Consider the following 21,307-nt stretch of genomic DNA (forward strand, 5'->3'; position numbering starts at 1 on the left):
CCCCCTCTCTACTCAGACAAATTCCAGACCGTCCTTGTACCTGTTGCTTGAGAACATGCTCTTTGCTAAGAAGCTATAAATTATATTTTTTACCAATTTAATTGAAAACAATCACAGTGAGGTACTTAATTGTTACCCAATTTTTTTTGATATTGAGATAAAAACAGCTGCTTTGGTCCTGTTTAAAAAGCAGCTTTCTGTTTGAATGTTGTGGGCATATCCCAACAACAAAATGGTGTGGGCGTATACTGGTCAATAAAAATGACACGTCTCAAGCCAAAAACATGACAACATCCTCTGAGGAGATGGCAAGCATTTTTTAAACCGTGTGTTTGAGATACAAGTTTGAGGTGGGGTTTTTGAAGTGTTTCTCTCACTTATGCTTTGGCCACAAATACAAGTATAGGATGAATCAAAAACACTATTTGGGTATGAGTTAAGATGTGCTTTTAAAAGTGAGACTTTCACTGGACAGTTAAGGCCAAGGCCTGAGTAAGGACTCTATAAATATGGCTCTGACTATTACATGAAACACTTCAAGGAGACATTTTTTTTAGCAGAAGACTACAGCAAGAGATTTAACAAAAAATTTTTTTATTCCATTTGGATGATGTAGATATTTACATTGAATGCATCATATTCTTGGCACGTTGACAAACAAGTCAAAATGAACAAACAAGACATGGTGAACATGCTGAAAATGATAAACAACCAGTGAGAGATTTAATGACATTCACAGCATTACTGACAACTGATTATTATGCTGATCATTACTTATGCATTTACACATATATTAGTAGTTATTTCAATTGATTTGTCATGATACTACAGGTGCTAAAATACAGCAGCATTTTAGACATTGAGAAATAGAGCCAAACACATTCTAGATATAGCAGATCACTGATGCAACATGAAACAAGTCAATCAGTTTAGATTTTAACTAGATGAATATGACCTGATTGAAAGATGTGCAAAACCACCTTAATATGTCTGATTTTATACCAGACATATAAAAAAAATACTACCTACAATTTATGTCCCCACCCAGAGTCCGATTCCAAATATCACATCTTCTACAGCGGGTAAACGCAATAGTTGGTTTAATAGGAAATTCACAAAATAAAAAACAGCTTTTAAAAAAAACACTTGTTAACAGACAAATGTTTGGACAAAAACTAAGAACAAGGAGTATTACATTTAGTTTACACAGGCAGCCAATTCTGATCTTTGCCAAATGATTGGCAAAAGATTTGATCTGATTGGTTAAAAGGCCAATTAGTGGACAAAGTTCAGAACTGGGCTGCCTGTGTAAACGCAGCCTGTGTCAGACACTTTACAATTGGATTAAAAGCCATATGTCATGTATATAAAAAAGGTTTCACATCAGATTGTTCATAATACACTCACACACATACAAAACACACTCGCAGGCACACATACCCGATAGTGGGGTGAATCACCATTGAACTGGATTCCAGTTGTCTAGACGGCTGCGTTTAGACAGGCAGCCTAATTCTGATTTTTTTCACTACTTGTTTTTTTTGACCAATCAGATCAGCTCTGAGAAAGATCTGATAAGATTGGTCAAAAGACCAATTTGTGGAAAAAAGATCAGGATTGGGATGCCTGTCTAAACACAGCCGATTAAACAAGTATTTTTTTTTAAAGAACCTTAAAGAGGAAATCAGCAGTCGCTACATACATTTTTGGACTTATAAATGAATGATTCTTGAAGAATAAAATGAATAAATGCCTCCATTAGAACCCAAAATCTAAGCTTTTACTCCAATGTTTGTAAACAAAGTAAATGTAAACAAACACTATATAGCCTCAAAACATGGTTAAAACTCAATGTTGATATCATGGATGGTCAGCCCATGCATCCATAGCTCTAGCTATGAATTTGAGAATAGTTACATTTCTCCAGCCCATCCATCAGCTTTTTACCGAAACTGGGGCAGGGATTACGCTTCGCTATCGTTTCCTCTGCCGATTGCCGCTTTAGATAGACATATGTCAAATGAAAGATTCGGATGCACTCTTTTCAAATAGCGCTGCAAGGATTTTTTTCATTTTATAGCAATTTGCATTGATTTCTGATTGAGTAGATGAAGTAGCCACGGTGAGTGATGTCACTTTGGTTTCTAGGGCCTGGATTCAATCAGATCAAGCATTAACCAGTGGTAGCTGGTGTTTAGGAGGTGCTGGAGGTGGAACTGTTATAGAGCCGTCTAATCGAAGCCACACCCGTCCCACTCACGTTAGAAGTTCAGAACGAGAAAGTGTAGGGTATATAGAAATAATGACACTCAAATTGAATATCATTAACCTAAATAATGAGGATTCATATCAGCCTAATCGAGGTGTATATTACAACACATTCCAGTGTTCGAACTGTAACAAGGCTGCATGCGATTATTACTAATGCGACTCGGCACATAAAATGGAAATGTCCGCAATAGGTATCACGCCGGGAGTCGCTTCCTGATTTGACAGCATTAACACAGTTACACCTCCGACATTCCATGAATAAAAGCAATGAAACTGCTATGCAGTTGTCGGTTATCACAGGTTAAGGAAGAACTGATTGAATCTAAACTTTGTGCGCTGTCACTCATCACTGGTGGGCGGGGACTGTGAACAGGGCTTCTTCTGGCATCCGTGAAATGTCTACATTCTGTACAATGAAAAGAGAGAGCAGTCAGTACTAGGACACATTAGGTTAGTTTAATTGAACCTTTCTCTCTGTTTAGCCGTGTTCACATTGGCAGTTTGAAGTGACTCAAATCCTATTTATTTGCATATGGAAATCGGTTCTTTTTCCTGCAGTCTGAACAGCCAAAAAGTACATAGGACCACCTAGGTGGTTTGATGTCGGTTACAATCCGATTTCTGGCCGTGTGTCTGAACGGTCAAATCAGATTTATTTGCCCTCAAGTGGTTTATTATTCGGCATATTTATTTTTTCATTTTTTATTTAACTAGGCAAGTCAGTTAAGAACAAATTCTTATGCATCTTGTTGCTTGCGTGTGGTAGCAAACTAGCTTCTTCATTGTTTACATAGAAATGAGTGAATGTGCTAGAAAGTTAAACAGCTACCTAGCTAGCTAGTTGACTGCTGTGGCTAGCCAAAAAGGACTAGTTTTGAAAGTTGGATCATCTAATCTTGAGACTTTAAAAGTGTTCTTAAACTATGATTTTGAACATTCAAAGCAACTAGGAAACATCCATGGCAGGCATTGTTGTCACCTTAGCACGCTACATAACGTCTCAGTGATTGGTAGTGGTGCTCAGGCTTCCTATCAGCCTACACACCAATCATTACTGTGACAACTAGTGTAGCCTTGTCAGAAAATCAACGCTGTCTAAACACAAATCCGATTTGGTAACTTGTAACTTGCTGTTTGGACAGTCAGTAGTCCAAAACTGATTTAAAAAACTTATTTGAGCATTAAGTCCTGCAGTGTGAACAAGCCTTTTGAGAGTGCAAGCCCAGTAAGGGTGCTTCTGTCTGGGGTACCTACCTCCGGCCTGTCCCTGTGGGTGTTCACAGCTTCCACATTCAACCAGACAGACTCTACTTTACATCCTACATGGACAGGATGGGAGACAAAACAAAACAGGTTCCTTCCTCAGACCACTAGAGAGCAGCAGAACACTGGGTCTAATACACAGATCAACACTACTAAGGTACATAAAATATAGGTGCAGTGTAAAGGATCCAGGTGTTCTGAATCAAATGGATAAATACATGTCATTGGAGTAAATATGCATGGAATAAAGCAGGGGCGCAACTTTGGTTTTATACTGAATAAAAATATAAAAACACACAATATCACTTTTTGTATCACAGTGTAATGATAAAACTGTGGGAGGGCATACACAAAAATGCTATTTCAGAATGTGGGGGGGGGGTCAGGTCCCCAGTGAAAGTTGCACCCCTGAAATAAAAGCATCTCATTGAAACCACTATGCTGTGTTTATTAATACACTTTCATGCAGTTATTGATAATAGTGTACTCACCATATGCCACAGGGGTCAGCTTCAATACAGTGTGCAAAGGGCACTTCAGGTAAGGCAGCTCCTCTGAAGAACAAAAACAGAACAATGTTGTAAAAGCCTAAATGGATTCAACTGAGTTGTGTTAGAGCTACTAAAATCATATATCAATGCTTATCTGATCATGACTGATGAACAGCACATGCAGAACCCTCACTCTCCTATAGGCTCAGTTTGTTATCGAATAGTAGGAATTAAACTGTAATACTGGGGTGTGTTGGGTATTTCAAGAGATATACAGTACCTGCACTCTTATCCAGGAAGTAAGCGAGCAGGCAGCGCATGACAGCCTGGTGACAGATGACCAGGACGTTCTCCTGCCTCTCCAGCTCCATGATGACTGGCTCCAACCGCTGCACCAGGTCCTCATAGGACTGAGGGGACAATCAGAGGCCTGTTAACACACACACTTTGTCAGTCAGTGTTTGTGCTGTGATGGACTCACCTCTCCTTTAGGGTAGCGGTAGCGGTATTTGTCCTGGTCTCTAAGTGAAAACTCCACAGGGAAATGTACCTGGATCTCCTCATACATCATCTCTTCACACACACCCTAGGAGAGGGAGACAAAGCAAAACAAGCTGTTTAACAGCAGGGTTAGGAGACATGGGAAGTGGGAACCACCAATCACATTGGCTGACTCAGAGCATATTCGTAGATACACTATGAAAGAATAAATACAAACAAAATACCAAGTCAAAACACACACGCAACAAAAAACTAAAAGATTGTTTAACAGCAGGCTTAGGAGACATCACATTAAAATTAAAAGGACACATTAAATTCATATTTTAGGCTAAAATACAAACAAATGTTGCTTACACACACACACACACGACTTACAGCATCGATCTCGTTGAGAGCCTTCCACTGCTCGTAGGGCAGGGCCACGGCCTCTGCTGTCTGAATGGTTCTCTTCATCTGGCTGGTCCACACCTTGAGATTCTTAATGTTCTGCTCCTCGATAAACTTCCCCAGACACTTTGCAAACTGACCAACAGGCAAGGGAGAGAAAGATCGTTAAATATACATTTTTATTACGAAAAGACAGAAGGACAAACCAACAAACCTCCTTGCCCCTGCCAGACAGGCCTGAGTCTCCTCCGATGCATCCTTTGACATTGAGGTCACTCTCTCCATGGCGACACAGGTAGATGGAGCGTGGTGTGATGTGGATGTTCATTAGGTAGTAGACGATGCGGCTCTGGATGTGGTCCAGCACCCTGTTCACCAGGTATCTCCGGCCCACGTCCATGATCTTAATGTAGGACAGATCCCTGGGGTGGGGGATGGAGTGACTATCAGATCTATTAGCAGTGTGAGGTTAAGACTGCTGACCTTGTCCATGTGTATTCTGAGTGTGTGTTTGCATTCTCACTTGTCCAGTATCTTGTCAGAGCGTATTCTGAAACCACTAGTGTGTGTGTGTGTGTGTGCTCACTTGTCTAGAACATCATCCAGTGGCTGGTAAGAGTTCTCGTAGCACTTGATTCTCTTCATGAAGTCCTCGATGACCTCCTCTGTATTACAGTCTATGTAGTCAGGACTACCCAGCTTCACTTGCTGCACGGACAGATAGGAAAAACAGACAGTAAGAGGAAATGAGTCGAGAGAAAAAGAGGAAAAACATCTTGCTTGTCTGAATGTTTCCCAGGGTATATCAATAGAAAGATAGTACAAATTATTCACCAGGTATCCTGTCACACAGGAATATCAATTATTAAAGCAGAAGTCTTGAATTTTATGAGCAATTATGCTTAATAATGTCTGATCTTTCATACAACCAGTGACACACGCACAGTGCTGAAAGATAGCAGAGATGTCACGCACCACTATGTTCTCCGCAATGACATCAGGGTCTTCACACACAGACTCCACAAAGAACACCTGGGAGGTTGAACATGAAGATTTAGTATAAAATACATTACAGTGAAATATACTGTACACTATAAGGTAGCGAAGCCAATAACTACAGATACTAACGGTGGTTCCATACCTTAAAGCTGTTCTGCTCTGCAAACCTGGTGATGGTCCATCTCCTCTCCCTGGTGGTGTTAGTGGCATCAAACACCTGAGGTAAGGAAGATCAAACCCCAGTCAGTCACAACATCCTCATTGCATTCAGGTTAGGAGTCCCGGCAGCACCAAGCAAAACATGAACATGTATAGGAGTTTCTGCGCTTACCCAAACAAGTCTTGTAGACTGAAGAGCAATAGTGGGAAAAAGGGTGCACACGCCAAAACACAAGTTATTCTTTGCATAGTAGGCTAGATGAATTACATACCTGTATACTGAATTTAACATTCAAGACAGCCCTGGCATTTAAATACATGTACCTAATGTACATAAATACATTTCAGTAAATGTAATTACCAAGCAAGAAATAACTATTGGCGTGTGCACCCATTCCCCACTACTCAGCAACATCCTCATTCACACTGTGATCATGAACCAAACAAGTCCCCGGGGGCCTGATCTGCTCTACTCACCGCCACCTGGCCCCCCTCCACAGTCAGGTACTGGTTCACATCCTTCAGCGCCGTCAGTGCACACTGCCTATGGGTGAACACGTACACAACAGAATCAGAAAGACGACAAGAAACTCCTTAAAGAGACAATGTAGGTACAGATCTATGATAATTGACTGAATTGAAACTTTGCTCAAATAAAGCAACTGGGTGAAATTGCACGTTGTAGATATTAATGTAAATAGCTACTTATTTGTATCTGCCTAGTAGAGCCCAACAAAGAGCCTATTCTCTGTAACTTTGGCCTGTAGTGAGAGATACGTGAATAGAGTGTTGGGTTAGGCCTAACTTGTCCCATGCATTTCAATCCATCAGCCCTTCTCCAGCCTCACCTCCTGATCTTCAGCCCCTCTTCATTGTCTGGATGGAAGAACTCAAAAGACTTGTAGATCTTCACACACTCCCTCCTGTACTGACCCACATTGAACTCTAAAACAACATAGATACTTTTAGTCAAGATGAACATGTTTGTAGTGTAAACCATATTCCCTGTGTGTATGTGTCCATGTGTGTGCGAGAGAGAGATAGAAAGAGCTTGACCTAGTACCTTTGGTCGGCACACCAATCCAGTTGAGATAGCGGGTCAGCTTCTTGGAGATGTAGGTCTTCCCTCTCGCTGGGAGGCCCACCGTCACAATGAGGGTGGGACAGTTGGTCATACATACTGAGAGAGAAAGAGGAGATACAGAAAAATAGGAAGAGAGAGACAGAAAGTTTAATGAACACAGACATTGTGAATATCAGTGGAAGGTACAGTCTATTGTTGAATCAAGTGGGACCTTGCGCCATTAATGCAGAATCTAATCGAACAACTCAGACCTTAATTAAGGCGTAGACTGGATGGAGTAGCTTTGGGTGATCATTTAAGTGAAGGTAAAGCAGACAGAAACAGATACATGCATTCACAATGAGAATTGAAACCCCTAACATATTTGAGCCAACTGAGGAACAATGAGAATGTAGAGTGGAGAAGTAGGCATGAATTGTGTTGTTGACAGATGGAATCTAGGAATAAAAATAGATAAATGAATAAATAAATTGCTCCCATACCGAAGAGCAAGTCAGACTATGGCTTTGCAAGAGCTGCTGAAGCTGTGACACACATTTCCAGATCTAATTAAACTAGGGTAAACAGACCTGACGCTAAGAGGGATCCACAGACTGCACACAGGAATACTATCCGATGATCCTAGAACAACCAAATTACAGTGATCAACTACAGAACAGCCTTATTGAAACCATCAACAAAAGTTCAAAAAGAGTGACACAGCATAAAACGCTGCCCAACTGCTTGCTGAGGGCAAAAAAAGCATCTAATGACGTACTTAGCTTTTCTACGAGTGGTCTGAGGCAGGCATTAGATTTAGTGTGAGGACACGGAACAAGTCAAACTAAAATACTACAGATCCCAAGCAGTGGCTGATTGAACCCTTGGTTGACTCAGCAAAAAGTAGACAGAGTTCCACAGGAGGTGAGACAAACCAAGACTGCAGAGTAATCATCTGCTACCTACCTACCACACACAAACGACACTGCCCTCCACACAAACAAAATCTCTCTTCTGCAACACAGTTATGCAGCAGTATACCACCCTGAATCCCATTGCTGGCTTGCCTTTGAAGCTAAGCCTGGTCAGTCCTTGGATGGGAGATCAGATGCTGCTGAAAGTGGTGTTGGAAGGCCTTTAGGGAGCACTCATCCCTCTGGTCAAAGGAGATCCCAATGCCCCAGGGTAGTGACAGGGACACTGCCCCGCGTAGGGTGCCGTCTTTCGGATGGGACGTTAAACGGGTGTCCTGACTCTCAGTGGTCACTAAAGATCCCATGACACTGATCGGAAAAGTAGGGGTGTTAACCCAGGTGTCCTGGCTAAATTCCCAATCTGGCCCTCATGCCATCATGGCCACCATCCCCAGCTTCCAATTGGCTCATTCATTTTTATTTTACCGTTATTTTACCAGGTAAGTTGACTGAGAACACGTTCTCATTTACAGCAACGACCTGGGGAATAGTTACAGGGGACAGCAGGGGATGAATGCGCCAATTGTAAGCTGGGGATGATTAGGTGGCCGTGATGGTATGAGGGCCAGATTGGGAATTTAGCCAGGACACCGGGGTTAACACCCCTACTCTTACGATAAGTGCCATGGGATCTTTAATGACCTCAGAGAGTCAGGACACCCGTTTAACGTCCCATCCGAAAGACGGCACCCTACACATCCACTCTCTTCCCCCCTGCAACTCTACCCCAGGTCATGGCTGTAAAAGAGAATATGTTCTTAGTCAACTTACCAGGTAAAATAAGGGTTAATTAAAGAAATATGTCCTCTAAGGAAATGTTCTTCATAAAACCATCTGGGGCAATCCCTGTTGGGACCCGAACCCACAGTGAAGGGACATATGGAAGTTCTGGAGTGAATCGGTAGGTTTTCCCCAACTGTTTCTTTTGGACTTTTGACGATAGTTGGCTGCCTGTTATTCTGCAGCGCAACAATAACAGTGGCTCATATTGATCGTTTACCAGTCCCTTCTCAATGCTGCTGGGCCATGGACAGGTGGTCCAAACAAACAAATACACAAACAGGCGCTCCTGTGCTGTCATTTCCATAAGTTCAACGTCGCCTTCACTGTGCATATATTTGCTCAAATGATGTTTAAAGGGCGGCTGAACTCACAGAATTTGCCTGGGCTCATTAAGAAAAACGAGATTTGCGTCTTGGGTGGGGGGGAGGGGCAGTTGTAACACTGACGAAGATGAGGACGGACAGTGGAGAGCGACCTGGACGTCTCGGCCAGCGGAGCCCTTGAGTGGATGTTGAACTGGATGTGGAATGAGCTAGACGGCACAGAGTTTTTAAATATGCGTCCGGACACCATCTTGTAGAGCAAAGAGAGCGAGCTGTCTGTCGTAGCCAAGGGGAAGCTGTGGCTTAGCGGAGGACGCTGCTAACTTGTACAACACATTTCTTCTACTACAAGTCATCTCACAGGCTCTTTGTGCTAATTATACAAATATACAGTGAGAGTACAAACCATTAAGAACACCTTCCTAATATTGTGTTGCACCCCCTTTTGCGCTCAAAAAAGCCTCAATTCATTGGGTATGGAATCTACAAAGTGTCAAAAACTTTCCACAGTGAGTTGGCTGGATGTCCTTTGGGTGGTGGATCATTCTCGATACACACAGGAAACTGTTGATCGTGAAAAACCCAGCAGCGTTGCAGTTCTTGACACACTCAAACCGGTGCCAGTGGCACCTACTAGCATACCCAATTCAAAGGCACTTACATTTTTGTCTTGCCCATTCACCCTTTGAATGGCAAACATACACAATCCATGTCTCAATTGTCTCAAGGTTTAACAATCCTTCTTTAACCTGTCTCCTCCCTTTCATATACACTGACTGAAGTGGATTTAACAAGTGACATCAAGAGATCATAGACGGACCAGGTGAAAGCTATGTCATGGAAAGAGCAGTTTTGTTTTGTATACTCACAGTGCATTGGTTCAATATCACCTTCTCATGATATATAGCCATCACTATATTTTTCCATCCTTACTTCTATGCTACAATACTGTATTGATTGTTGCTATTAAAAATGGACACTCCAGCTATTTATATTTCATTTTTTTCCTGTTGAGAAACAATATCCCATGTATAAATCCAGTAATGTAGTCGTGGCCAAAAGTTGAGAATGACACAAATATTAATTTCCACAAAGTTTGCTGCTTCAGTGTCTTTAGATATTTGTGTCAGATGTTACTATGGAATACTGAAGTATAATTACAAACATTTCATAAGTGTCAAAGGCTTTTATTGACAATTACATGAAGTTGATACAAAGAGTCAATATCTGCAGTGTTGACCCTTCTTTTTCAAGACCTCTGCAATCTGCCCTGGCATGCTGTCAATTAACTTCTGGGCCACATCCTGACTGATGGCAGCCCATTCTTGTATAATCAATGCTTGGAGTTTGTCAGAATTTGTGGGTTTTTGTTTGTCCACCCGCCTCTTCAGGATTGACCACAAGTTCTCAATGGGATTAAGGTCTGGGGAGTTTCCTGGCCATGGACCCAAAATATCAATGTTTTGTTCCCCAAGCCACTTAATTATCACTTTTGCCTTATGGCAAGGTGCTCCATCATGCTGGAAAAGGCATTGTTCGTCACCAAACAGTTCCTGGATGGTTGGGAGAAGTTGCTCTCGGAGGATGTGTTGGTACCATTCTTTATTCATGTCTGTGGTCTTAGGCAAAATTGTGAGTGAGCCCACTCCCTTGGCTGAGAAGCAACCCCACACATGAATGGTCTCAGGATGCTTTACTGTTGGCATGACACAGGACTGATGGTAGCACTCACCTTATCTTCTCCGGACAAGCTTTTTTCCCAGATGCCCCAAACAATCAGAAAGGGGATTCATCAGAGAAAATGACTTTACCCCAGTCCTCAGCAGTCCAATCCCTGTACCTTTTGCAGAATCAGTCTGTCCATGATGTTTTTCCTGGAGAGAAGTGGCTTCTTTGCTGCCCTTCTTGACACCATGCCACCCTCCAAAAGTCTTCGCCTCACTGTGCATGCAGATGCACTCACACCTGCCTTCCTGAGCCAGCTCTGTACTGGTGGTGCCCCGATCCCGCAGCTGAATCAACTTTAGAAGACGGTCCTGGCACTTGCTGGACTTTCTTGGGCGCCTCGAAGCCTTCTTCACAACATTTGAACCGCTCTCCTTGAAGTTCTTGATGATCCGATAAATGGTTGATTTAGGTGCAATCTTACTGGCAGTAATATCCTTGCCTGTGAAGCCCTTTTTGTGCAAAGCAATGATGACGGCACGTGTTTCCTTGCAGGTAACCATGGTTGACAGAGGAAGAACAATGATTCCAAGCATCCCCCTCCTTTTGAAGCTTCCAGTCTGTTATTCGAACTCAATCAACATAACAGAGTGATCTCCAGCCTTGTCCTCATCAACACTCACACCTGTGTTAACGAGAGAATCACTGACATGTCAGCTGGTCCTTTTGTGGCAGGGCTGAAATGCAGTGCTAATGTTTTTTGGGGGATTCAGGTCATTTGCATGGCAAAGAAGGACTTTGCAATTAATTGCAATTCGTCTGATCACTCTTCATAACATTCTGGAGTATATGCAAATTGCCATCATACAAACTGAGGCAGCAGACTTTGTGAAAATTAATTCTCAAAACTTCTGGCCACAACTGTACACACACTTAAGGTTAAGGGCAAACAAATATGTTGAGAAAAATCTATTTTTTTCTGCAAACTTCCAAGGAGTAGGCCATTCAAGGAGTTGGTCTGATGGTGCCCTCTGATGTCATCGGCCTCCCCCACCCCACTTGTGCGATGTCATGAGGATACCTAGACCACCTATTGAGATGTGCCTAGAGCAGATGATAAATGAAGTGATAGGGAGAATGGAATACAGCGTTCATTTCGTCGACAACAACTATGACAAAAAATACTTGTCAACAACATTTTCCTGGCTAAAACTACAGTGTTAACGAGATGAGATGCCCTGGGAGAAAAACGACAACTACTACAAATAACTTTTCATTTTAGTCTAAAATGTGACGATAAGCATGCAGAATATTTCAAGTCATGGTACTTTATATCGTTGTGTGTAACATGGACAATTTAATTACACTTAGACAAAGCTTTTTCATTGTTAAAATAGGCCCCCCAAAAAATGTTTTTTTATTATTTTTATTTTTTATTTAAATCTCTCACAAGTGTTTGAATACTAACGTCCATTCAGATATCCGGATATTCAATTCACAGTGCCCATGCCAAGTTCACAGTTGGTCTATCCACATATCTGTCGACAGTTGTCGCAGTGACATCATGAACATTCTATTGTTATGAGAAGGTATAAACACAAAAATGACAGGCTGCATAACATCAGCAGCCTGGTGGTCCAAATTTCTGAATTTGAATAACAATAAACCCATCTGTTTAAAAATGTATTTTGTATATGTCATAAGCCAGGCAACTAAAAGCAACTTTCTAAACAATGTTTTGTTACTAGCTAGCTAGTTCAAATAATGACCAGAGCATAGTGGACATCTTACTTTGTATTCAGGAAAATAAACTCACAACAAAGATCATTATTTACAAGGTAATGGCGAGCTGCAATGGATGCAACGACAAGGTCAAAGTTGAACTTTTTTCATGTGTCTGCGACATGAAAACCGACAGTCGCAGCCATAGAATCCATAGAACGGGCCTCCCCTTTCAAGTCACGGATGGCATAATGGGTGGAGTGGCAGCCATTTTGAGTGTACCCATAACTTGGTTGAAGATTACAAAGGTTAGGACAAGTTATGATTCCATGTGGAAGCTTTTCGAAATAAACAAATTCATGGGCCCAGTACTGTTGCTTAGCATAGCTGATCCCATAGACTGAGCCAGTATTCATAATTTTCCCACCGTGGGGGAAAACATGGGGGAGTTTTCTCGACCAGCAGAAAATAACTACTGCATCCAAAGTAGGTATTTTGCAAAGATTCAACCAAGTATAATCTTAGCGACTGTTCAAGCAATAATGAAAACAACATTGTAAGGGTATGAGAACCCCAAAAGTGTTTTGGTTTAGAAGAAATAACTACTTAAATCTAGACTATGTTGAATCGGCGCAGTTGTGTCCCCCCACGGTTTATGAGGCGAATAGTGACTCGGAGTTATAAAGAGTTATGGCATATTAGAATCCTCATCTTAACCTTCATCTTCAACCTAAACCCATACCTGGAAGTAAAAGCAGGAATGGTACCCTTCAATCTGCGCTGTGATTTGTTGAGTCGCCGTGAACTCCTAATAATGAGGACAAAACTGAAGTAGTCCCATTTGTAGAACATTGCAATCAAAATCCTATTGTGTACTATCAAACTCTGATACTCAACCAATGGCTTTCATTTGCATAGTGATTTGTTCAATTCTAGCATTCACTTCCAGCATTTTAAAAAATATATTAATTTCCTGAACTAATTTATTATTTACACACTGTGTTATCCTTCTGATCTTAGTATGCTTCTATTTCAACAACAAAAACATTTCCTTTATGGAAATAATTATTTTCCTCTGACTGCGTATTTTCGTCTTTCACCACTAGGGGTAGTCAGCCAATTTACAAGGGTCTATTTGGAAAGCTTCCTAAATTTGACTTACGCTATAAAGTTAGCTAGTGGTTCTCAGCTGTTAGCAGGGTCTTAAAAATCGCCCTAAAAACAGATTGCCATAATTTTTTGAGTCATTACTGAATTATTCTTTGTAACAAATCAAACATTTAAATACTGTTTTAGAAGGTAAAGTAAAAATCCAAACCAGTCAATGATTGCCGGCCCTACCGCCAAACCCTACGCTGGCAGTTATTGTTGTTTCCCCATAAGTCATTGTAGCAACAATATAGCCACTACTACTTCCTCAAAATAGTCAGAATTAATATAAGATAAATATGAATTAATATAAGATAAATCAAGTAATCAAAGTGACGTTTTTGCCATCTTAGTCGCGCAACTTTATCTAGCGAAGGTGTTTGATGCAGTATTTCTCAAGCAAAGATAGACTTTGGCCATGAAAAATGGTCCAACTCCGCCTCTTTCTCACTTTTCAAACAGAAATGGAGGGTGCCTTTGGTGGTTCTTCGAAGTGTCATTCTGGTCACACGCGCCAGAACCAACGTAGGTAGTTTGTTAACTAAGCTAGCCAGTAACTCCTCCAGTATGTGTTGACGTCATTTCACAGGATTTGTTTTTGGACAGGAGATGTAGAGAATCGGTAAGAAATAGCACATTGTCTCAATTCTCATTTCAAATCAAAATCGTATGTCACATGCACCAAATACAAGAGTTATAGACTGTACCGTGAAATGCTTGCTCACGAGCCCTTCCCAACAATGCAGAGTTCAAAAATATTAATACAAATAAAAACAGTAACAAGAGGAATACAATACACAAGAATTAAGCTACAAACAGGGAGTACCAGACCAATGTGCAGGGGTAAGAGGTAGATATGTACATAAAGGCAGGGTAAAGTGACTAGACAACAGGATAGACAATAATAGAGTAGCAGCAGTATATGATGAGTATGAAAGTGTGTGTTGTGTCTGTATGCGGGTTTTGTGTAAAAGTGTCGGTGTAAAGTGTGTGTTGTGTCTGTATGCGGGTTTTGTGTAAAAGTGTCGGTGTAAAGTGTGTGAATGAATACACACACACACACACACACACACACACACACACACACGTTCAAAAGTTTGGGGTCACTTAGAAATGTCCTTATTTTTTTAAAGAAAAGCTAATTTTTTGTCCATTAAAATAACATAAAATTTATCAGAAATACAGTGTAGTTAATGTTGTAAATGACTATTGTAGCTAACGACAGATTTTTAATATTATATCTACATAGGCGTACAGAGGCCCATTATCAGCAACCATCACTCCTGTGTTCGCTAATCCAAGTTTATCATTTTAAAAATCTAATTGATCATTAGAAAACCCTTTTGCAATTATGTTAGCACAGCTGAAAACTGTTGTTCTGATTAAAGAAGCAATAAAACTGGCCTTCAGACTAATTGAGTATCTGGAGTATCAGCATTTGTGGGTTCGGTTACAGGCTCAAAATGACCAGAAACAAAGATCTTTCTTCTGAAACTCGTCAGTCTATTCTCGTTCTGAGAAATGAAGGCTATTCCATGCGAGAAACTGCCAAGAAACTGAAGATCTCGTACAACGCTGTGAACTACTCCCTTCACAGAACAGCGCAAACTGGCTCTAACCAGAATAGAAAGAGGAGTGGGAGGCCCCGGTGCACAACTGAGCGAGAGGACAAGTACATTAGTGTCTAGTTTGAGAAACAGACGCCTCACAAGTCTTCAACTGGCAGCTTCATTAAATAGTACCCGCAAAACACCAGTCAACATCAACAGTGAAGAGGTGACTCCGGGATGCTGGCCTTCTAGGCAGAGTTACAAAGAAAAAGCCATATCTCAGACTGGCCAATAAAAAGAAAAGATTAAGATGGGCAAAAGAACAGACACTGGACAGAGGAACTCTGCCTAGAAGGCCAGCATCCTGGAGTTGCCTCTTCACTGTTGACGTTGAGACTAGTGTTTTGCTGGCTTGCTGTATAACCCAAAAAAACCAAGTGTTAAACAAATCAAAATATATTTTAGATTCTTCAAAGTAGCCCCCCTTTGCCTTGATGACAGCTTTGCACATTCTCGGCATTCTCTCAAATAGCTTCATGAAGTTGTCACTTCGAATACATTTCAATTAACAGGTGAGCCTTGTTAAAAGTTAATTTGTGGAATTTCTTTCCTTCTTAATGCATTTGAGCCAATCAGTTGTGTTGTGACAAGGTAGGTGTGGTGTACAGAAGACAGCCTATTTTGGTAAAAGACCAAGTCCATATTACGGCAAGAACATCTCAAACAAGCAAAGACAAATGACAGTCCATCATTAATTTAAGACAAGGTCAGCCAATCAGGAAAATGTCAAGAACTTTGAACGTTTCTTCAAGTGCAGTCGCAAAAAACATCAAGTGTTATGATGAAACTGGCTCTCATGAAAGGAAGACCCAGAGTTACCTCTGCTGCAGATTTTAAGTTGATTAGAGTTACCAGCCTCAGATTGGAGCCCAAATAAATGCTTTAGAGTTTAAGTAACAGACACATCTCAACATCAACTGTTCAGAGGAGACTGCGTGAAATCAGGCATTGGTGGTTGGAATGCTGCAAGAAACCACTACTAAAGGACACCAATAATAAGAAGAGACTTGCTTGGGCCAAGAAACACGAGTATGGACATTAGACCGGTGGAAATCTGTCCTTTGGTCTGATGAGTCCAAATGTGAGATTTTTGGTTCTAACTGCTGTCTTTGTGAGACGCAGAGTAGTTGAACGGATGATCTCCGCATGTGTGTTTCCCACAGTGAAGCATGGAGGAGGAGGTGTAATGGTGGTGGTGTGGGGGTGCTTTGCTGGTGACACTGTCAGTGATTTATTTAGAATTCAAGGCACACTTAACCAGCATGGCTACCACAGCACTCTGCAGTGATACGCCATCCCATCTGGTTTGCACTTAGTGGGACTATCATTTGTTTTTCAAAAGGACAATGATCAAACAGACCTCCAGGCTGTGTATTTGACCAAGAAGGAGAGTGATCAAGTGCTGCATCAGATGACCTGGCCTCCACAATTACTCGACCTCAACCCAATTGAGATGGTTTGGGATGAGTTGGACCGCAGAGTGAAGGAAAAGGAGCCAACAAGTGCGCAGCATATGTGGGAACTCCTTCAAGACTGTTGGAAAAGCATTCCAGGTGAAGCTGGTTGAGAGAATGCCAAGTGTGGAAAGCTGTCATCAAGGCAAAGGGTGGCTACTTTAAAGAATCTAAAATCAAAAATATATTTTGATTTGTTTAACACTTTTTTGGTTACTACATGATTCCATATGTGCTATTTCATAGTTTTGATGTCTTCACTATTATTTTACAATGTAGAAAATAGTAAAAATAAAGAAAAACCCTTGAATGAGTAGGTGTCCAAACTTTTGACTGGTACTGTAAATAAATCAGAGGCGCTGCGTAATGGGCAGGTTTGACTCAGGTCCTGCTGCTATGAGTGGATAGAGCGTAATCAGCCATCAATCATGGCAATTCACCATAGGAATTAATCGTAAATCATAGTCCACAGATGCTAGGACACGATAGTCCGGCAACCCTGTGACACTAGCTAAACTGCTCTGAGACCACCATCCGTGGGGGACGTAAGCTACAGCCTGAACGCCTACCTCCCCAAGATTCCCAACCAACATGTCTCCAGTACATGTACTCTGTTAATTTGAACATGTTGACAGTTTGAGAAATTGCCTGAGCTGTGCTGAGAATTTGAAAAGTATGAATGCCAATGGTCCAATATTCTAGAACATTGCATACCGTACATTTTTGGTACTGTGATAGAATTCAGTTAACAGAGGATTGTAAAGGGTCTGAGTCCAGATACAGAGACGCTATAGTCTGGTAAGAGGGGCCAGTTACATTAGACTTATTGTTGTCATATCGTTTTCTTCACTGCATTGCAGGCATTTGCAGGCAAAAGACCATGTTCATAATCATCATTGTTGCCACTGTCTAATAATGGATGTAAAAAAAGAAAGATAGCAAAAATTTGTTATGTAAAAATTATGTAGGGGGGCCACAAGGGGGTCCAAAATTGTTATCACAGGGGCACTGCCCCCCCCCCCGAACCGCTAGTATCCCATTGTGACATAGCTTCGTAGCGCTCTGAGACCACCATCTACGGGACTAACAGCCCTAATGCGCACCTAGCCAGAATTCCCAACCACTGCACTGCGTCCATTTGAACGTGTTGACAGTTTTGATTGAGCCACGCTGATAATTCGAAAATCGAAAAGTATGAAAGCCAATATTCTAGAACACGCGTTTTGGACTTTAGTGGCACTTTAACGGGCAAGTGCATGATTGTAATCTAAACCAACCCTCGTGTAAATTGTGACAACCTCAGTTTTGTGAGATGTGTGTGTAACTATGTTTTGGAATAGACTGACTTTATGACCAAAGTTATCCTACTTACACGTTTTAGTCAATTTTGCCACTGGAATACATGTTTGACTAATACCGATGCAACATATGCAATTTTCACAAGAGATGTTGGTTTTAGCGTTCAGTTTCCCTTTAAACATGTTTAGTTAAACAATAAAATAACCTTGTTGTACTCCACATCGGTATGGTTGGGTTGATCGGTTGTGCCATCACGGGCAAACGGGCGCGTTGTCATGTGCAAGTCATCTGCCTGGTCTAATTCAATTCTGAGCGCTTCCATACCATTTCTTTATCAATTCATATAGCATATGCGTAATTGTAATATAGGCATGAATAAACAACATTTTAAAATGGAAATACCTAAATAAAAATATTTTTAAAAGTGGAATCATTTAAGACTAAATCGAAATGATTCAATATTTTTTTTTATAAAAAGGCAAGTCAGTTAAGAACAAATTCTTATTTTCAATGACGGCAGTGGGTTAACTGCCTGTTCAGGGGCAGAACGACAGATTTTTACCTTGTCAGCTCGGGGATTTGAACTTGCAGCCTTCCGATTACTAGTCCAAAACTCTAACCACCAGGCTACCCTGCCGCCCCGGCTAGTCCCTTGAAGAAAATCCTGACCTTGTCATGCTGCGCAACGCCAGTGTAGAACATCTGGGAATCTCGAACTTCGATTAAGTACAACATATCTACATTTGTTTAAAATATTCTGTATTTGGCCAAATCGAGCATACCCTTCCCCTGCGCCCATTCGCTGTTGGCACAAGCCGGTGATACACCAAGGCAACTTACCCCTTCTTTGTAAAATATGTACAAAGAGCCCGTTTTTCCATGGCATCCATATTTTCTTCAGCGGGTTCTGAGTAAGCTCACGGGGTGATGTTGCCATTATATGGTATTCGTTGGAAGTCATCCTGGTAGCTGCACCTGTCCCGTTTTAATCGATAGAAGCTGTTTCCTACTTGATGACAGCTAGTATATCATTACCGTAATGTCACTACGCTGAGACCATTAAATGGTGTAGGCTACATTTATGATCATTAAATAAAGTTGAGCAAAACGCTGTAATTTAGGCTATTTTCCGTTTATTTCCGTTTCTATGAAAATGACCTGAAATTAACTCAGAACATTTGTGTGTGAGGTCTGAGTATTGTATGGGGCTTACTTGAAAGGGTATGCCAGTGTCAATGACTTCCCTGTTGTATTCTACAGGCCTAGGCTTAAATGCAACATTAACATAATAACATGCCATGTTATATAGGAAGACTATTAATGCTCCAAATACTGTCAGAGTTAGGAGAAAATATACATAGCCCGTTTGTTTTTAAAATGCCTTGTTCACGTTATAACAATATAGCTACATTTAAGTCATTTAGCAGACGCTCTTATCCAGAGCGACTTACAAATTGCTACAGCATGCTACAATTTAACAACCCAACTGTGCATGTACCGTAATATCGTAGAACAGTGCCCCAAAAAGAGGGTCGCACTAAACTAAAGTAGGGGAAAGATAAGAAGCGAGTCTTCCGCTGTTCGCATGCAACGCACATGGACAGAGAATGTTGATGTGAATTTAACCAATCACAGGTGAAAAGAGGAAATGCATCATCCAATGGTAAGGCCGACACATTGGTCAGGAGGGCGTGTTCACTGCATGGGATCTGACGATAAACAACACAACACATCATGCTAATTCATGGCATTTATTCACGTTAGTTAACAGCAGTCGTACAGCTACCTGGCCAAACGGGGTGATACGCAGTAGTGGAAAGTACTTAAGTAAAAATACTTTAAAGTACTACTTAAGTCGTTTTTGGGGTATCTGTACTTTACTGTTTATATTTTTGACAACCTTTAATTTGATTTAGGAATGTAGTGAAGTAAAAGTATGTACTTTTTACTCCTTACATTTTCCCTGACACCTAAAAGTACTTTTGAATGCTTAGCAGGACAGAAAAATGGTTCAATTCTTGCACTTATCAAGAGAACATGCCTGCTCATCCCTTCTCCCTCTGATCTGGCAGACTCACCAAAGACAAATGCTAGTTTGTAAATGAGGTGTGAGTGTTGGAGTGTGCCCCTGGCTATCCGTAACAATAGTGCCATCTGGTTTGTTTAATAGGAGGAATTTGAAATGATTTATACTTTTACTTTTGATACTTAAGTATATTTTAGCGATTCAATTTGCTTTTGATACTTAAGTAAAACTCCAGAGTGGCAAAGCGGTCTAAGGCACTGCATCTCAGTGCTAAAGGCATCACTACAGACAATGGTTCGATTCCAGGCTGTATCACAACCGGCTGTGATTGGGAGTCCCATAGGGCGGCGCACAACTGGCCCAGCGTCGTCCAGGTTAGGGTTTGGCCGGGGTAGCCGTAATTGTAAATAAGAATTTGTTATTAACTGACTTGTCTGGTTAAATAAAACCCAAATACTTTTACTCAAGTAGTATTTTACTGGGTGACTTTCACTTGAGTCATTTTTTATGAAGGTATCTTTCCTTTACTCAACAACTGGGTACCTTTTCCACCACTGGTGATAAGTTTCCCTACACAGAAATTGTCATTGAAACAGAGTTGATTAAAAGTGAATTAAAATACGTTTATTATGCCACTAACAGTTGGTATGTGCTTTTAACGGTAGCAATAGGATAAAAACAGCTTCTAACCAGTGTGTTGTTTTATTGTGCCTGTATCGTAATATAATAGAACAGTGCATCTGACAGCACATTACGCTAAAAAGAGTCGCGCACTCGGCAAAATGAAGGGGAAAGGTTAAGATAACGCACTAGTTTGAGAAAAATACGTCTTCTGCTGTTCACATGCAACGTACATGGGCAGTGAATGTTGATGTGAATTTAACCAATCACAGGTGAAAACGGAAAATGCATCGTCCAATGGTAGGGCTGACACATTGGTCGGGAGGGCGTGTTCACTGCATGGGGATCTGACTATAAACGCAGTGGTCAAAGAGTGGGAGGTGTACAATTCATTAATGTTCAGCAATTCGAACAAACTGTTCAGAACAAACTCCCTTCCTCTGCATCAAAATAACCTGGATGAAAATAATCCAAGGTAAACATACCACACACAGTACATAACTGTATTTTGCAACAACTCATCATACAGATTCATAGCATAGATTCA

The 21,307-nt window shown here is 41.1% G+C and overlaps 1 protein-coding gene across 2 annotated transcripts in view; it reads right to left on the reverse strand.

The window, feature by feature from the left end:
* Window positions 1–577: 577 nt before the first annotated feature.
* The window catches only part of LOC115207864 (6-phosphofructo-2-kinase/fructose-2,6-bisphosphatase 4), a 41,747-nt gene continuing 21,017 nt past the window's right edge, over window positions 578–21,307 (reverse strand). Inside the window, exons 1-14 of one of the 2 annotated variants that reach the window (XM_029775375.1) lie at window positions 18,954–19,140; window positions 7,135–7,251; window positions 6,920–7,016; window positions 6,549–6,615; window positions 6,055–6,129; window positions 5,889–5,945; window positions 5,500–5,621; window positions 5,128–5,335; window positions 4,902–5,048; window positions 4,507–4,611; window positions 4,306–4,435; window positions 4,026–4,088; window positions 3,526–3,590; window positions 578–2,677 (exon numbers count right to left, since the gene is read on the reverse strand). In XM_029775375.1, coding sequence (XP_029631235.1) covers window positions 2,618–2,677; window positions 3,526–3,590; window positions 4,026–4,088; window positions 4,306–4,435; window positions 4,507–4,611; window positions 4,902–5,048; window positions 5,128–5,335; window positions 5,500–5,621; window positions 5,889–5,945; window positions 6,055–6,129; window positions 6,549–6,615; window positions 6,920–7,016; window positions 7,135–7,251; window positions 18,954–19,074 — 1,434 coding nt within the window. In that variant the 5' untranslated portion in view covers window positions 19,075–19,140 and the 3' untranslated portion in view covers window positions 578–2,617. Of the gene's footprint in view, window positions 2,678–3,525; window positions 3,591–4,025; window positions 4,089–4,305; window positions 4,436–4,506; window positions 4,612–4,901; window positions 5,049–5,127; window positions 5,336–5,499; window positions 5,622–5,888; window positions 5,946–6,054; window positions 6,130–6,548; window positions 6,616–6,919; window positions 7,017–7,134; window positions 7,252–18,953; window positions 19,141–21,307 lie in introns of those variants that run through there. The other variant, XM_029775376.1, reaches the window with a different exon arrangement.

The sequence above is a fragment of the Salmo trutta genome, chromosome 14, assembly GCF_901001165.1.
Source record: "Salmo trutta chromosome 14, fSalTru1.1, whole genome shotgun sequence".
Taxonomy (NCBI): Eukaryota; Metazoa; Chordata; class Actinopteri; order Salmoniformes; family Salmonidae; genus Salmo; species Salmo trutta.